This window comes from Nanorana parkeri, unplaced genomic scaffold (genome assembly GCF_000935625.1).
Source record: "Nanorana parkeri isolate BGI_ZX_2015 unplaced genomic scaffold, ASM93562v1 scaffold185, whole genome shotgun sequence".
NCBI classification, from domain to species: Eukaryota; Metazoa; Chordata; class Amphibia; order Anura; family Dicroglossidae; genus Nanorana; species Nanorana parkeri.
In genome coordinates this window covers 388,956-410,117 of record NW_017306453.1, presented here as the reverse complement: position 1 = coordinate 410,117, position 21,162 = coordinate 388,956, and the positions used below count along the sequence as shown (strand labels likewise).

The 21,162-nt window shown below is 41.6% G+C and overlaps 1 protein-coding gene across 2 annotated transcripts in view; it reads left to right on the top strand.

Annotated features, from left to right (window-relative positions):
• GALNTL6 (polypeptide N-acetylgalactosaminyltransferase-like 6) overlaps positions 1–21,162 on the top strand; it is a 996,922-nt gene that overhangs the window by 957,997 nt on the left and 17,763 nt on the right. For both annotated transcript variants that reach the window (XM_018555137.1, XM_018555136.1), the window contains one exon: positions 11,926–12,042. In XM_018555137.1, coding sequence (XP_018410639.1) covers positions 11,926–12,042 — 117 coding nt within the window. The remainder of the gene's footprint in view (positions 1–11,925; positions 12,043–21,162) is intronic.

Below are 21,162 nucleotides of genomic sequence, written 5' to 3'. Positions count from 1 at the left end.
AGCTCTATCTAGTGGCCATAATGAGGTGTTTTCCTAATAATATTGGAAATAAATACTATTAACTTTCATTTTTTCCTCCATTGGCACAGAACAAATATACATGGAGCTTTTCAGGGCGAATGGCTAATCAATTTTTTTATAAATACACCCCATAGTGTTTATGGTTATGACCATAAAGTAAAATTTAAGTGTCATCATTTTAAATAATTTTATTGCAGAAATTTTGAGGCTTCTCTAGGCACTTTTTAAAGGTATTGGTGCAGCCAAAAATGTCTGATATTTTAAAAATTCTGCCAGGGGTATGTAAATGTGCAACTGTAGTGATATTACCTCATCATGGTCACATAAATGCTAACTTGTGCTTTTACCTGGGCTTGTACAATGTGTAATATAGATTAGTGATATTAGTGCATATTAGCGTTATATGCCTTAAAAAACACTATTTCCATGACTGAAATGGCATTATAAATGACATGTTCTCTTTTGATGTGCCCATCTATATATTATTATTATACAGAATTTATATAGCGCCAACAGTTTGCGCAGCGCTTTGATCTATGCATCAATGCAAATTTTGTTTTTGATAGCTTAGCTGAGCGTTAGAGCCTCTGTGTTTCTCCACTGGCCACATTTTTCTACAGTGTCTGTCCTTTTGACACCAGGACAAGAAATTAGGAAAACAGTTGTCAGCCGGACAGAAAGACACCAGCAGCAATAACAACTTAAAAGAGATTCAGTGGGGGGAATTTACTGGAGCAGATTTGTATGGGAACCAATCAGCTTCTATCTCTCATTTTCAAATCCCAACTGAGCAGACTGAAGAGAGATGCTGATTGGTTGCCATGGGCAACTGCTCCAGTTTCTGTCCACTTTTGATAAATTCCCTCCAGTGTGTTTTTACCCGCTCCATTGTTATGTGCCCTTTGAAGAGATTTCCCCTCTTTGTCCCTGTGACCATCTGTAAATGAAACAAGAAGTGAGGAGAAATGTCCCTAACCAGAACACAGTGGCAGTTTCAACCCTTCCCTGGTTTATCCAAAATATGAAAAAGTATGGCCTACAGACTAACTAACCAGGAGAATTATGGGGTGACTGAAAAACACTAATTCCCATAATTCAAGCCGACCTGTGACAAAGAAGCTGTCACAGGTGGGTTCTATTGATCAGATAGTCAGCGAAAACACAATGCCGTCGCTGACTTGCCGGTCCTCTCCCTGTCAGTCACCGCTTCCCGCAGGTATTCATTCCCCCTCTCTGCTCTCTGTTTCTCCAGCGCTGACCGATGGAACGGATGGGGCAGGGGGCAGGCATAGTTGGCTCTGCCTCTTGAGAGGCTGAGCCAGCTGTCAATCAGCCAGCTGGGTGGATCTCGACAGTATTGTTGGGATCCATCCTGGCTGCAGTACTCTCAGCATATAGTGCGCAATAGCCCGCTATATACTGAGTTTTGGTTTCCGGGAGGACACACCTCCCGTGACCCTGACACACCTCCCGTGACACACCTCCCGCCACCTCCCGTGACCTCCCGTTCTCTGAGGAGAACTATGGACAAAAAAGGTTGCCCCATAGTTCTTCTTCAAAGCCCAATTAAAATCCATATTTACTCCTAACATGGATGAAAAAGGAAAGTTCATACTGCCTTTTTTTCCCCCCTGTAACAGCAGAAAACTCCAAAGCTAGCAGTACAGTTTGCGCAGCGCTTTGATCTATGCATCAATGCAAATTTTGTTTTTGATAGCTTAGCTGAGCGTTAGAGCCTCTGTGTTTCTCCACTGGCCACATTTTTCTACAGTGTCTGTCCTTTTGACACCAGGACAAGAAATTAGGAAAACAGTTGTCAGCCGGACAGAAAGACACCAGCAGCAATAACAACTTAAAAGAGATTCAGTGGGGGGAATTTACTGGAGCAGATTTGTATGGGAACCAATCAGCTTCTATCTCTCATTTTCAAATCCCAACTGAGCAGACTGAAGAGAGATGCTGATTGGTTGCCATGGGCAACTGCTCCAGTTTCTGTCCACTTTTGATAAATTCCCTCCAGTGTGTTTTTACCCGCTCCATTGTTATGTGCCCTTTGAAGAGATTTCCCCTCTTTGTCCCTGTGACCATCTGTAAATGAAACAAGAAGTGAGGAGAAATGTCCCTAACCAGAACACAGTGGCAGTTTCAACCCTTCCCTGGTTTATCCAAAATATGAAAAAGTATGGCCTACAGACTAACTAACCAGGAGAATTATGGGGTGACTGAAAAACACTAATTCCCATAATTCAAGCCGACCTGTGACAAAGAAGCTGTCACAGGTGGGTTCTATTGATCAGATAGTCAGCGAAAACACAATGCCGTCGCTGACTTGCCGGTCCTCTCCCTGTCAGTCACCGCTTCCCGCAGGTATTCATTCCCCCTCTCTGCTCTCTGTTTCTCCAGCGCTGACCGATGGAACGGATGGGGCAGGGGGCAGGCATAGTTGGCTCTGCCTCTTGAGAGGCTGAGCCAGCTGTCAATCAGCCAGCTGGGTGGATCTCGACAGTATTGTTGGGATCCATCCTGGCTGCAGTACTCTCAGCATATAGTGCGCAATAGCCCGCTATATACTGAGTTTTGGTTTCCGGGAGGACACACCTCCCGTGACCCTGACACACCTCCCGTGACACACCTCCCGCCACCTCCCGTGACCTCCCGTTCTCTGAGGAGAACTATGGACAAAAAAGGTTGCCCCATAGTTCTTCTTCAAAGCCCAATTAAAATCCATATTTACTCCTAACATGGATGAAAAAGGAAAGTTCATACTGCCTTTTTTTCCCCCCTGTAACAGCAGAAAACTCCAAAGCTAGCAGCAGTATGTAGCTAAAGACCACTGGGTTCTATGCGCTCTACTTCTAGAAGTACTATGAATTTCTGTACAGTGGTCTGGCATACCCCCTGCCATGTCACAACTACAGCCCTGCAATTTGCAAAGTCCACCCTCCCTGTTGATTGCATTGCTGCAGTAATGACTGCATAGTGATGGTCTTTAGCCGCAAACTTCTGACAGCAATGGGATTGTTCTGGTAGGGCATTAAAAAACAGTAGACATGAGAAGCAAAAAAAAAAAAAAAGAGAACAAATACGTTTAATGTACTGTATTCTTACGGTCACATGGTGACCTTGTTTAAACCTAAATAAAATATTTTGGGAAAAAAAAAAACAGTAGACATGTGCGATTCGGTTCGTTCCGAAATTCGTTTTGGACGAATTTTCGGAAATTCGGAGATTCGGATGCATCCGAATTCCGAATTAAAGCTAAGTCGAATGCAAACGAATCCGAAATTCCCGATTTCCCGAAATTCGTTATTAAACGAATTTCGTTGCAGCAAAATGACATTAGGAAAAAAAAAATACAACAGTTACCCTCTCCAACAGTTGTATGGTTAAAGTACAGAAGCAATAGCATAGAAGGTAGGGGACAGTTTTGCCATTGTTAAGGTCGCAGGTTCTAGTCCCGCTCGAATCCGAAAACTAGCCGCAAAAAAATGACATTCAGTTTGAAAGTCAACAGATGGGCGGAGCGAGCCATGACGTCACGGCTCCCTCCGCCCATTTGACATACTCAGCTGTCAACTGCTACATATTGCATTCATATATATCAAATGCTTCTATACTTAAAGTACAGAGGCTATAGAGTAGAGGTTAAAGCACAGGCTTGCCATTGCTAACGTCCAGACAAGGGGAGTAAAGTTTTTTTGGGTTTTTTTTCATAAACGAATTTCGGCAGGACTACCGCTAACGAATTTCATCCGAAACTAATTTAATTTCGGACCCGAAAAACTAAACTAAACTAAACGAATTCTTTTTTTTTTTTTCAAAACGAAACTAAACTAAACAAATTTTTTGCTGGTGCACATGTCTAAAAAACAGTATAACTACTATGTAGCTATGTAACTATGTAATTAGATCTTACCTTTTTGTTTCAACCCGCTTCAAATTCTATAGTTCAGAGGCAAACTACAACTGGACTTTAAACCTTGTTTCTTTTAATAACCTGGTGGGTCATGTTTCCTGTGGCATCTTGCAACTAAATTTTCTATGTGGAGCATTATAGACACATATTCCATTCACAGTATTATTGCTCATTGTCTGCCAGCACTGAACAAAATGCCCTGTCCTATATACGTACCTATCTAGCCAAATCTACTGCTCTTGGGTTAATGATTGAATGTTATTTTATGTGTATAGCTTGCTTCAAATACCTATTGCCACGTATTTGGATTTGTACATTTTTCCCAGTTTTTTTTGGTAAAATTAGGTACCTCGGCTTATATTCGGGACGGCTTATACTCGAGTATATACGGTACCTAATTCTTCTTTAAATATGATTTTAATTACTTTTCATAACTCCTTAAAAAAGATGTTTATAAGTAGTAGCTGCAACCTTTTGTGTGCAGTAGATGATGGCTAGTCTTTTATAATGTTGAGTCATTCTCTGATCTGTTCTTATATTCTCTCTCTTCTTGATCAAAGAGTCCTTTCTTGCTAGACATTGTTTCTTTCTGTACATTTCAGACTACAAGAGTGCTTTATTCTCTGTCAGTAGACAATAACAGCTTTATTAATTTCCTGTTCAACTAACTGAATAATCAGATACGCTTCCTATCTTTATGATCATCAAATTATGCACTACCTGTGAATAAGGCTGCAAGATAATAAGTATGATTCATAAACATCACAAACAATTCAAGATGAAGTGATAATTTAAGTCTATTTTGGCTCCCTCCGATTCCTAGTTAAAATTCTTTATTAGTAAATTGTGTTTGCAAGATACAAAAACTAGAAAAAAGGGTAGAAAAAAAAGTTGTCCATTGCAGTTGGTCAAATTCCAATTTAAAATCTTTTCTCCAGGTCATTTCATGAAAGCTATTTTCTGCATTTCAGCATTGCCTTACTATGTTTTTTAGAATTAACCCAGTGTAGCAGTTAAAGCTGAGCCTTGAGCTTTAGAAATGTTGCCCCCACTTCTGGCCTGCACTGCTAAATAGTGTGACACCAGCATTAACACCACAGGTTATGCTCTCCCCTGTCTCCAGTTATAGTGCAGACCTAGGAGGTGGGAAGATGTTGTTGGAGGTGGAGGGAACATGAGTTGGAGACGAAGGGTGGAATCCCCCTTACCTCTAGTCATAAACAGAAAGTGAATGCGACCCTTTCAGTAGTATATACATTTTTCTATTAAGCCATCCTTTAAAGTAAGAATGGTAATATTTACCTTTCCTGGGGGCAGTGCAATAAATGTTCACTCTCATGAAGAGCACCGGATTCCACTGCTATCCAGAATTTTCAGGTGTGTTGGATACATGGTTCCCTGCTGGGTTCTGTGGTTCCTCTTGCTACAAGACAGTGACATGTCAGCCTGCAGGAAGAACCACAGGTTGAACAACTGCAGAGGGGAATTTATTCAGCAGGGAAATAGTTTACTGCTCTCACCTGAGTATGAGTAATGGTCTGGGCTTGCTATGCTTAGTTCCTGCTTACCAGCTATTTCTATTTGGGAATGTAGGTGAGCCTCCTCCTCTTCACTTATGTTCGGGGGTTTATAATACACACCCACAATTAGTTTACAGATAGCTTCAGTCTTTTCTAGTTCTAGTACAACACCATTGCAACTCTCTGTTGTGAGGTCATCTCGCATGTGCACAGTTAGATGGCTTTTCACATACATGCATACCCCTCTGCCTTCTACAAACCCTGTCCCTAGGGGGTTGTATCTACATTAGTTCCCCAGCCATGTGAGCTGTCTAGCCATGTTTTTGTTGTTCCCACTATATTGAAGTCCTCTTCGAGGAGCATAAGTTCAAACCCCTCTAATTTGTTTGCTAGGCTTCTAGCATTGGTGTACATACATTTTAGTTTGGTGCTAGCGGTTTGAGTTTATCATTGCTCATTCCTGCAGCCCAACTAATTTCTTTATCTAACCTGGGCACAGTTGATAAATCACTGATTAGATCCCAGGCTCATTTGATTCACTCATCCCTAGTGATAAGGAAATAAGTACAACAAGGATACAAAAGATGGCATAACTTGTAATCAAGTGTATAAGGAAGGAGAAGAAGTGGAAGAGCTTACACTCAATTAGGTTATAAAGGATAATATAGAAGGTGGAAAAGCTTACAATCCATTAGGGTATAAGGGAGAATGCAGAAGGCGGAAGAGCTTGTAATCTCTTGTGTATAAAAAAGGCAGGGGCGGAACTACCGGTGGTGCAGCCGGTGCGGCCGCCTCCGGGGCCCGAGGCAGTTGGGGGGCCCACTGAGATCCACTCCCGGCGGGTCCCTTTAAAGTAGGCCGCGGCAGCGGCGATCACTCTTCCCTGCACAATGGACTGAGCTGGGCCCTTTAAAGTCGGTCGTGGCGCCCTTTGAAGTCGGCCGTGGCGGTGGAGATCACTCTTCGGCTCACAGGGGCTTCTGAGCAAGGGGGCGGGTCCTATGACTCACCTCCTCTCCCGGCCGCGTCCTTAGTAACAGGCGGCGGGAGAGAAGTGTGTCTGTGTTGCATGCCCCGCCCCTGCACACCTGTGAGAAGTGGGGCTCTGTATATGTATATCACGGAGGGAGTTGTGTATAGAGGGGTCATGTATATGTGTACAGTGGCAGGTATACCTGCGAGGCTCAGTATATGAATTGAGAGCTGCGCAGCTGCCCTTAACTTTGCACAGACCACCTGTGAGCTGCACCACCACCAATAAATCCGCACAGACCACCTGAGAGCCGCACAACCACCATTAACACCGCACAAACCACCTTTAACCCCACACAATCCACCATAGAACCTGTAAGCCACCTGATCGAGAATTTTTTTTGCACCTGGGCCCTTTGTTTCTTAGGTCCGCCACTGAAGGAAGGATAGAAAAGGTAGAAGAACTTGCAGTCTATTAGGGTATAATGGAGATTACTGAAGGTGAAATAATTTATTAGAGAGAGCTTACAATCTATTACTGTATAAAGGGAGGATATAGAAGGTGGATGAGCTTGTAATCGATTAGAGTGTAAGCAAGAAGAGCATTCTTGCAAGATTTGGGTTCCTCAGCTTTCATAGGTTGATGTTAGGGAGGGAGCGGAGTCTCCCTGTTTGCTGGAGTAGAACCCAATAGCAGGGAACAATACCAGAGGGAGAGTCCAGGCTGAGGTACAAAATAGGAGAATCCAAAATGCATTGTCAGAGTATAGTCCGAGTCGAGGCAGCAGCAAGTATCATAAACGGGGAATCAAGCCAGGGGTCGATAACCAGGAGATCCAAATAGCGGGGAAGGAAAGCAGGAAATGGGAAACAGGAGATGAGGCTTCGTAGTTGCTTTGGGTATGGCAGAATAACTTAGCAACAAGTCTTGGCTCTGGCTGGAATTAAAACCAGCAGGGACCAGAAACGCCTCTGTTGTCTGAGCAATGAGGAAGCTACAGGTCCCTGGAAACCAATGGGATGGCTAGGAGAGAAGGTGTGCTTGCAAGGCCCACCTTGGCAATCATCAGCACAAGTGACTAATCGACCACGGCAACGTCACGTGTGTGCGCAGGTCACGCACGAACATCATGCGCAGGTACGCGCGCATTTGTGCAGCCGCAACCAGCCACCGCCGGGCACCAAATCACCCCAAGAAGGACCCTACAATCTCCACTGTGCCCATCGGACCCCAGGTAAGAGGGCACTCCTGGTCCCACGACAGTTGAGGCATGAGGAGTGACATAAACCATTGTTTGGGAGAGGAGACTGGAAGCCATGGTCTGAGTATCGCTTATCTTATATCCTTTTTTATTAGGTATGACTTTAAGGGCAATTTTTTATTTGTACAAAAGTACTAACCAAAATACAATGTAACAGCTACAGCATGTTTGAATGAAGTCTGCAACCACTGTTTACAGGCTTTATTTACATGGAAGCTTCTGTCAGCACTCCTGATAGACAGAGCATGACCTAGCTGTCAAACTGACATCTTAAAAGCCAGAATGGTCAGCATTAACATGATTCTGTTAAACCTCTGTAAAATTCACTGCAACCTAACTGAAATTGACAACACAAACAAGCACCCAGATGCAGGACAGCAGGGGGTGGAAACTCAGTCTTTTAGAGCTTAGTTTCTTTTCCCATTCTGTCACAAATGCTCTTTCTGTTACACACAAAATCATGAAGCTAAATTTGTTTTCATTGTATTCCTTATGCATTCACCAGCTTTCTCCAATTAATGTTTGGGTATGAAAGCCTGAGACTTTTGTCTTATGGCTTATAATTTATTGATTTATTTCTGTTTTGGCCTTTTTATTACACAGCATTAAAAACAGAACATTTGTACAGAGGCTGCGATTTTACATTTACTGTTTACCATTATTCACAAGATTTAAATGACAAACAAAAAATACCATCTCCACTTTCCTAACAGCATCACATGTGAATAACATCCTTCTGAATGCTGGCTGAACTCGCAGAGAACATATTGTGCTTTGTATTAATGATAATTATTACACTGTTCCCTGCATCTGGGTGATGTATACAGAAACTGTTTACCTACCAACCTACCTACCTCCATCTGTTATTTTCTAATACAATCAGCCATTTATATTCCCTATTTTCTCCTACAATAGCAGAAGTCTAACTAGCCATTTCCAGAGTACCCCTACAAAGCCATAAACACATTTTACTATCCATTATTGAAGCTGCAATATCTCATGATGGAGGAATGTACTTAGTGCATGATGGAGGAGGTTATTTTCCTCTCACAGGACACAATCTGTACACCGTAATGTGTTGGGATACAGACTATTTTCTTATTGTTTGGGCACACAAACTAACTCAGACAAAGAAAGCAGGAATTGCGTAGATACAGTATTTTGCTACAGGTAATGCTGCTGGCTTGCATGACAAAGGATTTTTCAAACAGTGATGCAAGAAAAGTACTTCATCATTGAAACAACAATCTAGACTGTCAGACACTCTGCTTGCCTTTCTCTTGGGGTAAACTGAATTAGATAATAGCGTTAGGAGTGTTCTATTATTGCCATCAACGTAATAGCCATTTGCAGATATCTTGGAAGCCTCTGTGAAGGTTTACTCATAACTATAGCGTCATCAGATTCTATTCAAATGCAAATCAGCAGCACAAGTAATATATTGTGGTTGTGGCTAAATAATACTTTTAACTCCTGGTTGACTGGTTCATTTTACATCAATACATTGATTTCAACAGGGCCAAATGACAGCAAGATAACTATACCATCTGCAAGTATTTCTTGTCACCGTATAATTTTAAATCTGTAATATATCATACCTCCCAATTTTCTGAGATGAGAAAAAGTGATGCCTTCCAGCACTAGGTGTTTACGCAATAGACACACCCCTAGCGCAGTTTTCCACACCATTAAATATGTATACGCCAAAAGTGTTCGGTTATACCCAGAATTTTTCCACCATTAATTTGCTTTTATAATGGCTTTTCAAAATAGTAAACAAGAGGATTACAAGATAAGATATGTTGGGAGATGCAACAGCATACTGATAGTGTTGCTGACTGTAAATATGTATTTTGAGCACCAGATGGAGCTGTAATGCAATTTCAGTCTCTATGCTAATGCATCTTTATCTACGATTTATATGTTTCCTGTTTGATGCTGTAATCCTGTATACATGTATGCAACATTCTTATGAGCAAGTAAAACTTAATTCAGCATTCCTCAAGATCTCAATGCTTCATCTAAACACATAACCGACAAGATAAAGGATTTAGTGCAGAATAACACTGTTGGTAGTTAAATAGTACCTTTTCATAGATATCAATACATCAGACCAAAAAGAGGGACAACTGAGGTGGAAAGAGGGACAGGGGGATTTTGGTACAAGCGAGGGACAGTCCCCCCAAATAAGGGACAGTTGGGAGGCAGGCTACATAACCACACAGTGTGAACAGACAATGTTTCCCTTTTTTAATACATATCCTACAAATGTTGAGTTTCTTCTGAAAATGTTTCCTGGCTGTCATGCTGAAGCTCTGGCCTCACTATTTTCACTACATACTCTCCTAAGCCCCCATTCACACTAGAATAGGCCGGCACGTACAACTCCGTGCTGTGTGCACAGCCGTATCGGGCATCTCCCGGGAAGGACAGGTGCTGCGTGTGATTAGTACGTAACGCCCGTCCTTTTCTATGGAGCGTAGGGCCGTACACCGCCCTACGCTCACCCCAAGTGCAGGTCCGTACGGGTGTGTGTTTCCTGGCTCGGACGCAGGCAGGATCCATCCTGTTAGCGGACGAGTACAGACACCCACACAGACGTGCAGGGCGGGTGAGCGTAGGGCATCGTACGGCCGCATACTCCCATAGAGAAGGACAAGGGCAGCGTACTAATCACACGCAGCACCTGTCCTTCTCGGCAGCTGCCCGATACGGCCGTGCACACAGCACGGAGCTGTACGTGCTCGCCGTTTCTAGTATGAATGAGGGCTTAAACTGTATAATAAGCCCCCACATTAAAAAAAGGAAATGGTAACACAGACCTCATACTGGTACTGCTTTACGCTGCTTTACCTGTGCTGTGTCTGGCAGGGGTTTCTTCCTCCGTGGGGCCAGACACCTCTGCTGTAGGGTGGGCTATGTATGGAAAACCCATATTTTTGAATTTAGTACATATTATGGAATGTACCTGACCTCTTCCATATGTCCCAACTGTCCCTCAATTGGAACCAAATTCCTCCATCCATCTTTCCTCCTCACTTGTCCCTCTTTGTTTCCGTTCATTTTGTCTGAAACCAATTTTCGATCTTTGCTCATGTGTTTATTTATTTTTTTACTGTTGGGGCGGCTTCAGAGAAACATCAGGGGTCTAACAAGACCCCTGACACTTCACCATTTCAAATAGTAACAGAGTCCTCAATCTCTTTTTCTGCAGACTCTGTACTAAATGAATGGAAAGCTCTCAGTAAAGAGGCTTCTCATTTATTCAGAAACTGGTGATAGTAAAATATTTACTATCATCCGGTTATCAATGGGTAGAAGCCTCTTTAGTGAGTGATTTCACCCATTGAGAAACTCATGATTGAACAGGAATTGATGTAAAGCACTTCCTGTTCATTGATAACAGGGGACACATAATACTATGTGTCCCCAGTTGTTTACAAACACTGCAGTGATCAGCAGTAGTGTCTCAGCTGCGCCTGAGGCGAGTGCCTCATTCGCCCCATGGTAGCTACAGCCCTGGCATTAATCAGGTTATACACACTCAGGCGTTGCTGACTGCTAGTACATCAGTTAGAGAGAGTCTTTATTCAGTGATAAAAGCTCAAATAGGAAGAAACTGCCAATCTGTCTAATGTTACAACACACATTGTTGTACATAATATATATTTTCTATTTCTTCTTGCCACAGAGAATCATATGTGAGCTTGGTAGGGAAAGTATTAAGCCTACAGATCCATAGGTGGTGCACTTTAAATATTTATTTATTTAAATAAGTACACAACTCTGCCCCAAGCTATATTTCCAACCTCATCTCAAAGTATCACTCTAACTGTCCTGTCTGCCCCACCTAAGGCCTCCTGCTCTCTAGCTCCCTTGTCAACTCCTCCCATGCTCCCCTCCAGGACTCCTTTAGGCCTCTCCCATCCTCTGGAACTCCCTACCCCAAACTGTCTGGCTATCTCCTACTCAACTCTTCAGGGAAGCATATCCCACCTCAACCTAACCATTGAACTATTACACTCTCAAACAACTAATTACCACACAGCATCCACCTTTTTTATCACCTGCCCCTCCCTTTTTGATTGTAAGCTCTCACAGGGCCACCCTAACCATATTTGTTTAATTGTATTGTAACTGTAATGTCTTCCTTATATTGTAAAGCGATGCGCAAACTGTTGGCGCTATATAAATCCTGTATTATAATAATAATTGAATCCTATTTCCTTCATAGATTCGAAATGTGGCATCTAACCTCTGCATTGACAGCAAACATGGAGCTACAGGAACAGAACTAAGATTGGACACCTGTGTGAAAGATGGCTCTGAAAGGACATGGTCACACGAACAGGTACACTCCAATATATGTTTGACAACCCTTTATCCTTATAATGAGAAATACTTTGGCGGCCCCTACAATAAAGCATTTTAATGGGCTTATTTTATAGGGTTTTTTCAGGAACAGGCCTATGTGATCCTTCATTGATCTGATTAAAGGAAACTTTAGACTGACTGCTGTGGGTCACTATTTACTATGCATGAGGCCAACTAAATTTCCCACCAAGAAGATTAGAGATTATTATAGGACTTGTGCAATTTTGGCTATTTTACAATAATTTCCCTGTGATTATATCAGCAGAGAATAAGAAGCACTGGGATCACTTAGGTTAGGCAAGTTATGTCAGAAACCAGCACTGGGTCAGTGGTAGGGATGAGCCGAATTGTGATTTTTTAAAATTTCTGCAAAAATTGGAAACATTTCTGCAACATTTCCCCATCTTGGCAAACATTGGAGTTATTGGGGAATGTGAAATCAAGGTTTTTTTGTAGCTTTTAAGAGTGCAGTAGGCTTTAAATGGCTCCTATGTATTACAGAAGCTCCTTTTAACCATCCTGAACCTGTTCCTGTGCTAAAAACAGCCCTCAGTAACCTCATAATTTTACACAGAAAAAAAAAGAAAAAAACTGAAGATGAATGAAAAGTCAAAGTAAAAAAATTAAAATAAACTACACAACACAAATGACAATCAAACACATTTTAAAAAATGTAAATACAAAAAACATCATGTTTATAAAGCAGTGAATGTGACATTCACCAAACCTTCACTACGTGTGAATCTCCCTAGTGAATGCTTTCAAGTATGCACTAAATTATTCAACACCAGTGAATGTTTGAGGAATGTCACATGCACTGCTTTATAAATATGCCCCTAAATGAAAAAAAAATAAACTACCCCAAACACACATAAAAATTAACCTCTAAATAAAGAGATACAAATATTTTAAGCAAATGTCACCTAAGCAAATCAGTGAGTCAAATTGAGAGCCCAGAATTGTGGTCACTTGCAGTTAGGAAGGTTTTATCAGAAGACCATAAGACGCCAGCATTGGGGTCACTAGCAGTAAAGTAGGCTGAATCAGTAGATCTTGAGACACCAGCACTGGAGTCACTAGCAGTTAGGTTGTATCAGTAGACCTTTAGACGCCAGCATTGGGGTCACTAGCAGTAAAGCAGGTTGTATCAGTAGACCTTGAGACACCAGCACTAGGGTCACTAGCAGTTAGGTTGTATCAGTAGATCTTGAGACGCCAGCATTGGGGTCACTAGCAGTAAAGCAGGTTCTATCAGGAAACCTTGAGACCCATGCATTGGGGTCATTAGCAGTAAAGTAGGTTGGTTCAGTAGACCTTAAGAGACCGGCACTGGTTTCACTAGCAGTTAGGCTGTATCAGTAGTCCTTGAGGCGCCAGCATTGGGTTCACTAGCAGTAAAGCAGGTTGTATCAGTAGACTTGAGGCACCAGCACTGGGGTCACTAGCAGTTAGGTTGTGTCAGTAGACCTTGAGACACCAGCAATGGTGTCACTAGCAGGTTGTATCCACAGATCAGATGATAACAGCATACGGGTCACATGCAGTCAGGCTGGTTGTGTCAGGAGTCTGTAAAAGACCAACATTGACCACACACCTATACCATGCAAAGAACAGCATGACTGGGACAGAGGAAACCTGCAGGCTCGAAGAATAAAGAATTTCAATTTAATTACATGACTTTTACATTTGTTTATTTGCAGATGCAGGAAACTGTGACTTCACAAGGGTCACTGGTCCTGGGGATGGCACAATTAAAATCCAGTATATGGTGTGTAATTATAGTAGAAGCCTTTTTATGTTACATGGGGTTAGACTGGCCACCTTGACCTTTACTAGAAAGTTGATGCTCAGCCCCACACAGCTCTCAAATGAAATTATAATAATAGATTTCAGTATGGATTCAGATTTACAGTAGTTGGTGGTGGTAGTCAAAAGTCTTGGCAATGCATACATAATTTGGCAAAAGTTGGCTTCAGTTTCATGAACAAATGTGCGCTGTAATCTTTTCTGTATCAGATCTGCTTTTTCAGTCTCAGCTCTGCATTGGTTCGGGGATTTATCTTTTATAATCTCTGACAGCTAGTAAATCAGAAAAGCTCACTTTTCAGAAGCACTGTATTTGCTTTAATGTATCCCACATTCTGCACTGGTTGTGATATAAAAAGGATTTTTCACCTTCAAGGGTGACAACCTTTCCTCGTGATGGCTGTTGCTGACTGGAAGGGATTGCCACATTCATCTCTCCGCAGATCAGCTGTTTGGCTTGTTAGTAAGAAGCAGCTTCATAACTGCCTGAGCAAATATAGCTGTTTGGCCTTGTTTGACGTGATACAGCCCTGGAAATCCATTACTGTCTTTCACAAACAAGTAGAACCGGTTATTGGTGGGAATTCAGCTGGCTGAGCCCCAGGGATGAGCATGAACTGCTTGTGGTGGCCTTTTTTTAAATGTAGCAAACCCATCTGATGTGATTTCCAGTTTCTAATTTACAGCCAATTCAGAGAAAAATAGTTCAAGGATTGTGTTTTATAATGAAACATAGTTTACGATATCTCCACTAGAGGGTAGCATAACATTAAAAATGAGTCAATAAAGCAGAACTTCCCAGGATATATACTTCTGTGGAAGATATTGTTCTGTGACATAATACAACTGACCGTTTAAACGTTTAATAAATAATTATTTTGGGGAAAAGTAAAGATGTTATGATCAGTGTGCATGATCAGTGTGCATAAACCACAAAAATGACTGCAAATTAGCAAATCTACTGCACACTGTATTAACAAAAAGGAGTGCAAAACAAAAAAACATTTTGAGATGTCTACTTTCTCTAAAAAGCAAGATAAATTATATAAGCTAACACATTCAATGAACCCACAGTGCCTACATATGCCTATACATGTCTTTTGTAATCCTTCAGAGCTCAAGGGGCTCAGTATGGCAACCTTCAGCTGTAGAGTTCCGCTATCTTTTCATACAATATAGGATACTCGAACCAATAGAAAGGCCTGTATCCCAAGGGAATATGGTAGAATTACAACTTCAAACCTGTATGTCAATATGAGAGTTTTATGGCCCTCAGGAAGATGACACATGAATATAGAATGGATATATGAAGACATCTATTGGCTCCTGCTGTCTGCTGACTATGTCAACTGGATAGTTTATAATGGTAGAGCTACACTTTAATTAAGGATTTGTTTTCCTCTTGTGTCAACTAATTACCTTTTTGATGTGCTCTAATGGTAAGAAGATATCAGTCTTTCTGGTGCAACAAAGAGACAACCCACAATGTTTGGCCATACCAGGTTGGTCAAATAATGGAGCAGAGATATTTTCAATCCCTGAAATGTGCATATATAACACAGTTAGATGACTCACTAGATGTTTAAGGCTGAACACATTTACTTATGAAACTATAAGGTAACCTGTGTGCGTGTCTGTATGTGTATGTATTATTATTATTATTATTAGTATACATGATTAATATAGCGCCAACAGGTTGCGCAGCGCTTTACAATATAAGGAAGACATTACAATCACAATACAATTCAAGACAAGATGGTAAGGAGGGCCCTGCCCCTGAGGGCTTACAATCTAAAAGGGAGGGGCAAGTGATACATGAGGAGGTAGCTGTGTGGGGATGAATTGTTTGAGAAAGTGATAGTTCAGTGGTTAGGTTGACGTGGGATAGTCTTCCCTGAAGAGATGGGTCTACAGGGATCGCCTAAAGACAGTCAGAGTAGGAGACAGAAGAAGTACTGGGAGCGAGCATGGGAGGAGTTGCTGAGGGAGCTGGAAAGCAGGAGGTCTTTGTATGTATGAGTGTATATGTATACAGTATACAGTATATATATATATACTGTATATATATATATACATATATATATGTGTATATATATATATATATGTATATATATATATACTGTATATATAAGAAATGGTTCAAGACAATTCATGCTAATCTATAGTTTAAGTTGTTAAGGCTTTCTAATGTAAAGTTACTTATAATTTACTGCAATAGAGGAGATGTTTTAGAATGGCCTACTAGAAGAATGTGTGTCATTGCTTGATGAAAGAGGACATACGAGGAAGTAAATTCACATAGCCACCAGAGTGGTCTATACAGAAGTCTCGTAGGGACATTTACAGGAGGTAATGCAACTTTACCACGCATATTTGAAAATAAAAAGTTAGTAAATAATTGAGGGCTTATCACTTATTCATATGTACATCTTCTGAATTAAAATATGAACCTCTGTGCATTGGGGGCCTACTGAGGACAGCACTGTGTATATATCTGTAAAGCTGAGCTATATAAAATGCATTACTATTACAGCCTACAACCATTGTCATAGCTATATATGTGTGTATATTCAGGGAGATGTAAGCATAAAGCTAGGAATTCTAATTACATTCAGAAATAAATATGTAAATGCTTTGGGAGCTTAAGGGAAATCTGTATTCATGTTATAGCGAGTACTGCACCGTATAACCTACACTATAAAGAGAAGGGGTTATAGCTACAAACACTCAGCCTGCTTCCTACTATGCAGAGCTGAGCACTATCATGCGAGGAGGGGAGGGAAAGGCATTCTTAGCCCTACACAAATACCAACATTTAGCCAGGTATTTGCATAGGATTTTCCTACAGTGGGTGTAGGAGGCAGGTAAAGTAGGAGCAGACATCTATACCACATTAGAATGTATACTACCACATTGGATAATTCAATGATTATGCTATATCCTATCAACATTTAACAAGACCTGACAGTGGTAGAATGTGGAAATGCAAACATAGCAGAAAAAGGTTTGTACAGTGTTTATGGTAGCCACAAGCAAGTTCACACATGTTGAGGTAGTTTTAGATACGCAAAATGTATCAATAAATAATACAAAGCAAAATGTCAATGACTTCCAAAAAAAAAGATACTACACCAATGAGACATTCATGTGGCAACAATGTCAGTATAAGGGTCAACAGAATTCATTGACATGCATTTGACCTGCAGTTGACCTCTGACCTACATTTCACCATTTTCTAGTGGGATTTATATTCACAAAGACATGTATGGGAACGCAAAACCCATTTGAGGTGAACAAAAGCCCAAAGCCCATTGACACAATCCCTTAGTCAAATCATAACCACAAACATAATCCGTACAACATAATTCAGTATATATTTAGTAGTGTCATATAGTACAATGTAGAGACAAATTAGCTATTCCAATGTTTCAAGTTAAACTGTTTGCTAGGTCTAGCAATCCTCCTTTTGGGGTGGTGACTAACATTTAAGGATCTGGTTCTTGGTGTATGGTGGGGACAAAAGCATACCTCCCAACTTTATCAAATGAGAAAGAGGGGCACCTTCCAGCACAATGTATTTAGGTAATGGAATGGACACCCCTGCTACACCCCCAGTTATGAAGACCGTTAAGAATTGATATGCAAAAATAATTGGGTAAACCCAGAATTGTTTTTTTTCACCATTACTTTTCCCTTATACTGGCTTTTCAAAATAGCAACTTATATAATTAAGAGATAAGAAAAAGGTTTTAGTGCAGAATAACACTTCTGATAGATAAATAGAACCTCATCATAGATATCTACAACTGAGGAGGAAAAAGGGACAGGGAGATTGGGTTTCAAGTAAGGGACAGTTGGGAGCTATGAAAAAATAAGTGGGGCGTCAGTCACTTCAGTCATCCTAACTTTTATTCCTGTACCCAATTCTAGAAGAGAGGGTTTAGGGGTGCGGGATACACAACAAGAGCTAAAAAGGGGCAGGTATTAGGGCAAGTAGTGGCATGCCCTTTAATAGGAGCCTCTAACTAATTGCTGTCCCTGTGATAACAGCCAAGCAGATCTATGTCAATGTAAGAGCAGTTGCAGTTTTTCCTAAGTTGCAGTGGATCTCTCTCTTATAAATCTGGCAAGTGAGCCTTTTAGAGCAGTGAAATAGAGCAGTGAAATAGAGCAGTGAAATATACCATGAATCCTTCTCACAATGTCCAGCGGTAGCTTCCACCCAACTACTCTGCCACACTCTTCAGCAAGAAGATTCTTTAGAAAGGTGAGCCAAATATTTATCATCTCCCAAACCATACCTATGAACTGTAGCTCGCGGTATACTGAGACGCAGCAGCTGAAGCGGACCCCGACAATTATGCCGGGATCCACCCAGCTGCGTGACTGACAGCTGGCTCTGCCTATCTAGAGGCAGAGCCAGCTGTACCCGCCCCCTCCCCCGTCCGTTCCGCCAGTCAGCGCTGGCGGATCGGAGCGGGGGGGGAGGCACCCAGCCCCTCCCCTGTCACGGCAGGGAGCCGTGACAGGATCGAGAGGTGAGCGAACGCCGGTATATGTTCGCTCACCTCCCGATCTACTGAGCCGACCTGTGACAGTCTCATTGTCACAGGTCGGCTAGAACTATGAGGTGAGTGAAAAGCACTCACCTCATAATTCTCCATTAACCACTTCAAGACCAGGTGTTTAGACCCCCTTCCAGGCCAGGCCATTTTTCAGTGTTCAGCGCTGCGGTACTTTGACTGACGTTTATTTCGTTATGCAACGCTGTACTGAAATTAATTTTATACCATTTTTTGGGGACAGATAGAGATTTATTTTGGTGGTATTTTTAGTATAATTAGGAAAAATTACAGAAAATTTTGGAAAAAAACGTTTTTTTTTACATTATGTTAGGAAACATTTATTTTTAACCAGTTTTTTGGTAAAATATAAAAGATCGGGTCACGTCGGGTAAATAGACACCAAACATGTCAAGCTTTAAAATTGCACGCAGCCGCGAAATCGCAGAAAACTACCATACCCAAAATTGGCCATAGGCGACACTTTAAAAGCTTTTACCGCTCATCAGTTTAGTGTTATCAGTGATTGATGGCCCTAGACTTATTGCTCTCACTCGGACGTTCGCGGCGATATGTAACATGTGCGGCATAATGGGCGCAATCGTCTTTTTTGCACGTATGCGTCCCCGACGCATGTTTGCATGCGTGTATGTATGTGTGGGGACTTTAAATTTTTGTATTTTTTTTAATGCTTTTTTATGTGTAACTTTAAATTTGGGGAACTTAATTTTTGTTCCTTTTTTTTTTCCCCCACTAAACTTTATTGCTATCACATACGGGGGCTAATAACCCCCCCCCCCCCTCCCTATGTGATAGCAAAATATGTAAATATGTGACAGGTCCTCTTTATGGAGACATCAGGGGTCTCCAAGACCCCTAATGTCACCTAGGACCCCCCAAAAGAAGCTGATGAAGCAGAGATCTGCTCCATCAGCTTCTTTCCAGCTTATGAAGCTGGAGAGTGACACAAGAATGCGGACGTTATGTATTATACAACACGCGAGGGGGCGTGTCTGAGCAGACCTCTAGAGAGCTCTGGGCCGGCCGTTTTTCTACTACGGCCGGCCCGGAGGCAGTTAAAGGATTGGTTAAGTCAGATACACACCCATAATAGTGACTCTGTTTGCTGGAACCTCTTTCAGAGCAATAGGCAAAAGCAATTAACCCCCTGAGATTAGGGAAGACCCGAGGAGCCATGAAAAAGTAAAAGGATGCTAAAGCTGGTTACAGCTTAGCATCAAAAATACTAAATTTATTTAGGAACACAACAGCATTGGGGAGGGTCCCTATATAGACTTGTCCTGTGCTGTAAAGTGGCCTATATACATATGATAAGAAGAGGCTTACACTGGCAGTAAAGGCTTGTTCACAGCAAGTACGGAGCAGATGCAGAGCAGAGCAGTTACAGAACGCATCAAAACTGCATCCAATGTATTCCAATTGTATTTTAGGCTCTTCACACCACAGCTTTCAGTTCCAGAACATGTGGAAAAACTGCAGCATGCCCTATATTTTCTGCTCTGGAATGAACAAAATGCATGCAAAGCATCAAAAATGCATGCAAACGCCCTGGAATACACCGAAAGCCCATTTTAGGCTAAAAAAATTAATTTAAAAACAGCACAGAACCCGGCAAGAACGCAGCAAAACACACTGCACTGCATGTGCAGAAACACATGCAGATCTGGTCCACATTTGGTGCGAACAAGCCCTAAGTAACAGTGTCGTGGCACAGTGTCAGTCTTCGTTTTCTTCCCATTTTGTTAACACAAGCTTACTAATTCATGGTGGCAGATATGTTTTAGCCAGACATCTCAACTCTCCCGGATGTTTCAAGAGTCTCCCGCTATAAAATAGTGGCTCCCGGATGCCTGGGAGAGAAACATTTTATTCCGGAAAGGTTTACTCTGCTCGATCTAGCAGAGTAAACCTTTCCCTTCTGTCTGTTTTTTTTTTTTTTATTACTCCGACATCGGAACCACCGGCCACCATCAGAGTAAAATTAAAAAAAAAAGACAGCATGGAAATGTATAGCTAGATTGCTATTGGTTATTTCAATTTGAAATAGCCAATAGCAGGCTGGCTATTGCACCCGCCCTCTTCTGCTGTCAATAAGCAGAGGTAGACTTGAAGTTCTACATCAAGTCCTCCTCTGCTGATTGACAGCAAAAGTGGGCCGGAGCAATAGCCAGTCTGCTATTGGCTATTGAAATGAATTCTTTCAGGTTGGGATGCCTGGTTTTAGGAGACATTTGTAAACACACTAAAGCCATGCATCTGCAGTGATACTGAAATACTATATTGCAGCAGGAAGCATAAAACCATACATGGACTAGGAATGAGGTTTGGGTTTGCCACTATCATGAACTTCTTGTCCAAATCTTTCTAGGTATATAGAAGTAAGGAACACTTACAGTATTATGCAGTGTATAGCATTTGCCCCTGGTCAGATATGTCGCAAGAGCTAATAACATAAAGAAATATAAAACCCCAGCCCCTTTTTATGTAAGGATGAGCTGACAGCAGCTATATTTTCAGTGTTTGTTAGCACCGTTACGAAGAGCTGGCAGTTCTGGGTAGGCAGAGATACGTTTTTTTAAAACATTTTCTTAATTTTGGCATTCATTCGTGCCCCCTACTGCATTGCCTATTTTCCAATGTCCTTTGACTACAGCTTGCTTATTAGGCCTAGAAATTACCATATCATAGAAGATTGCACCCCCCCCCCC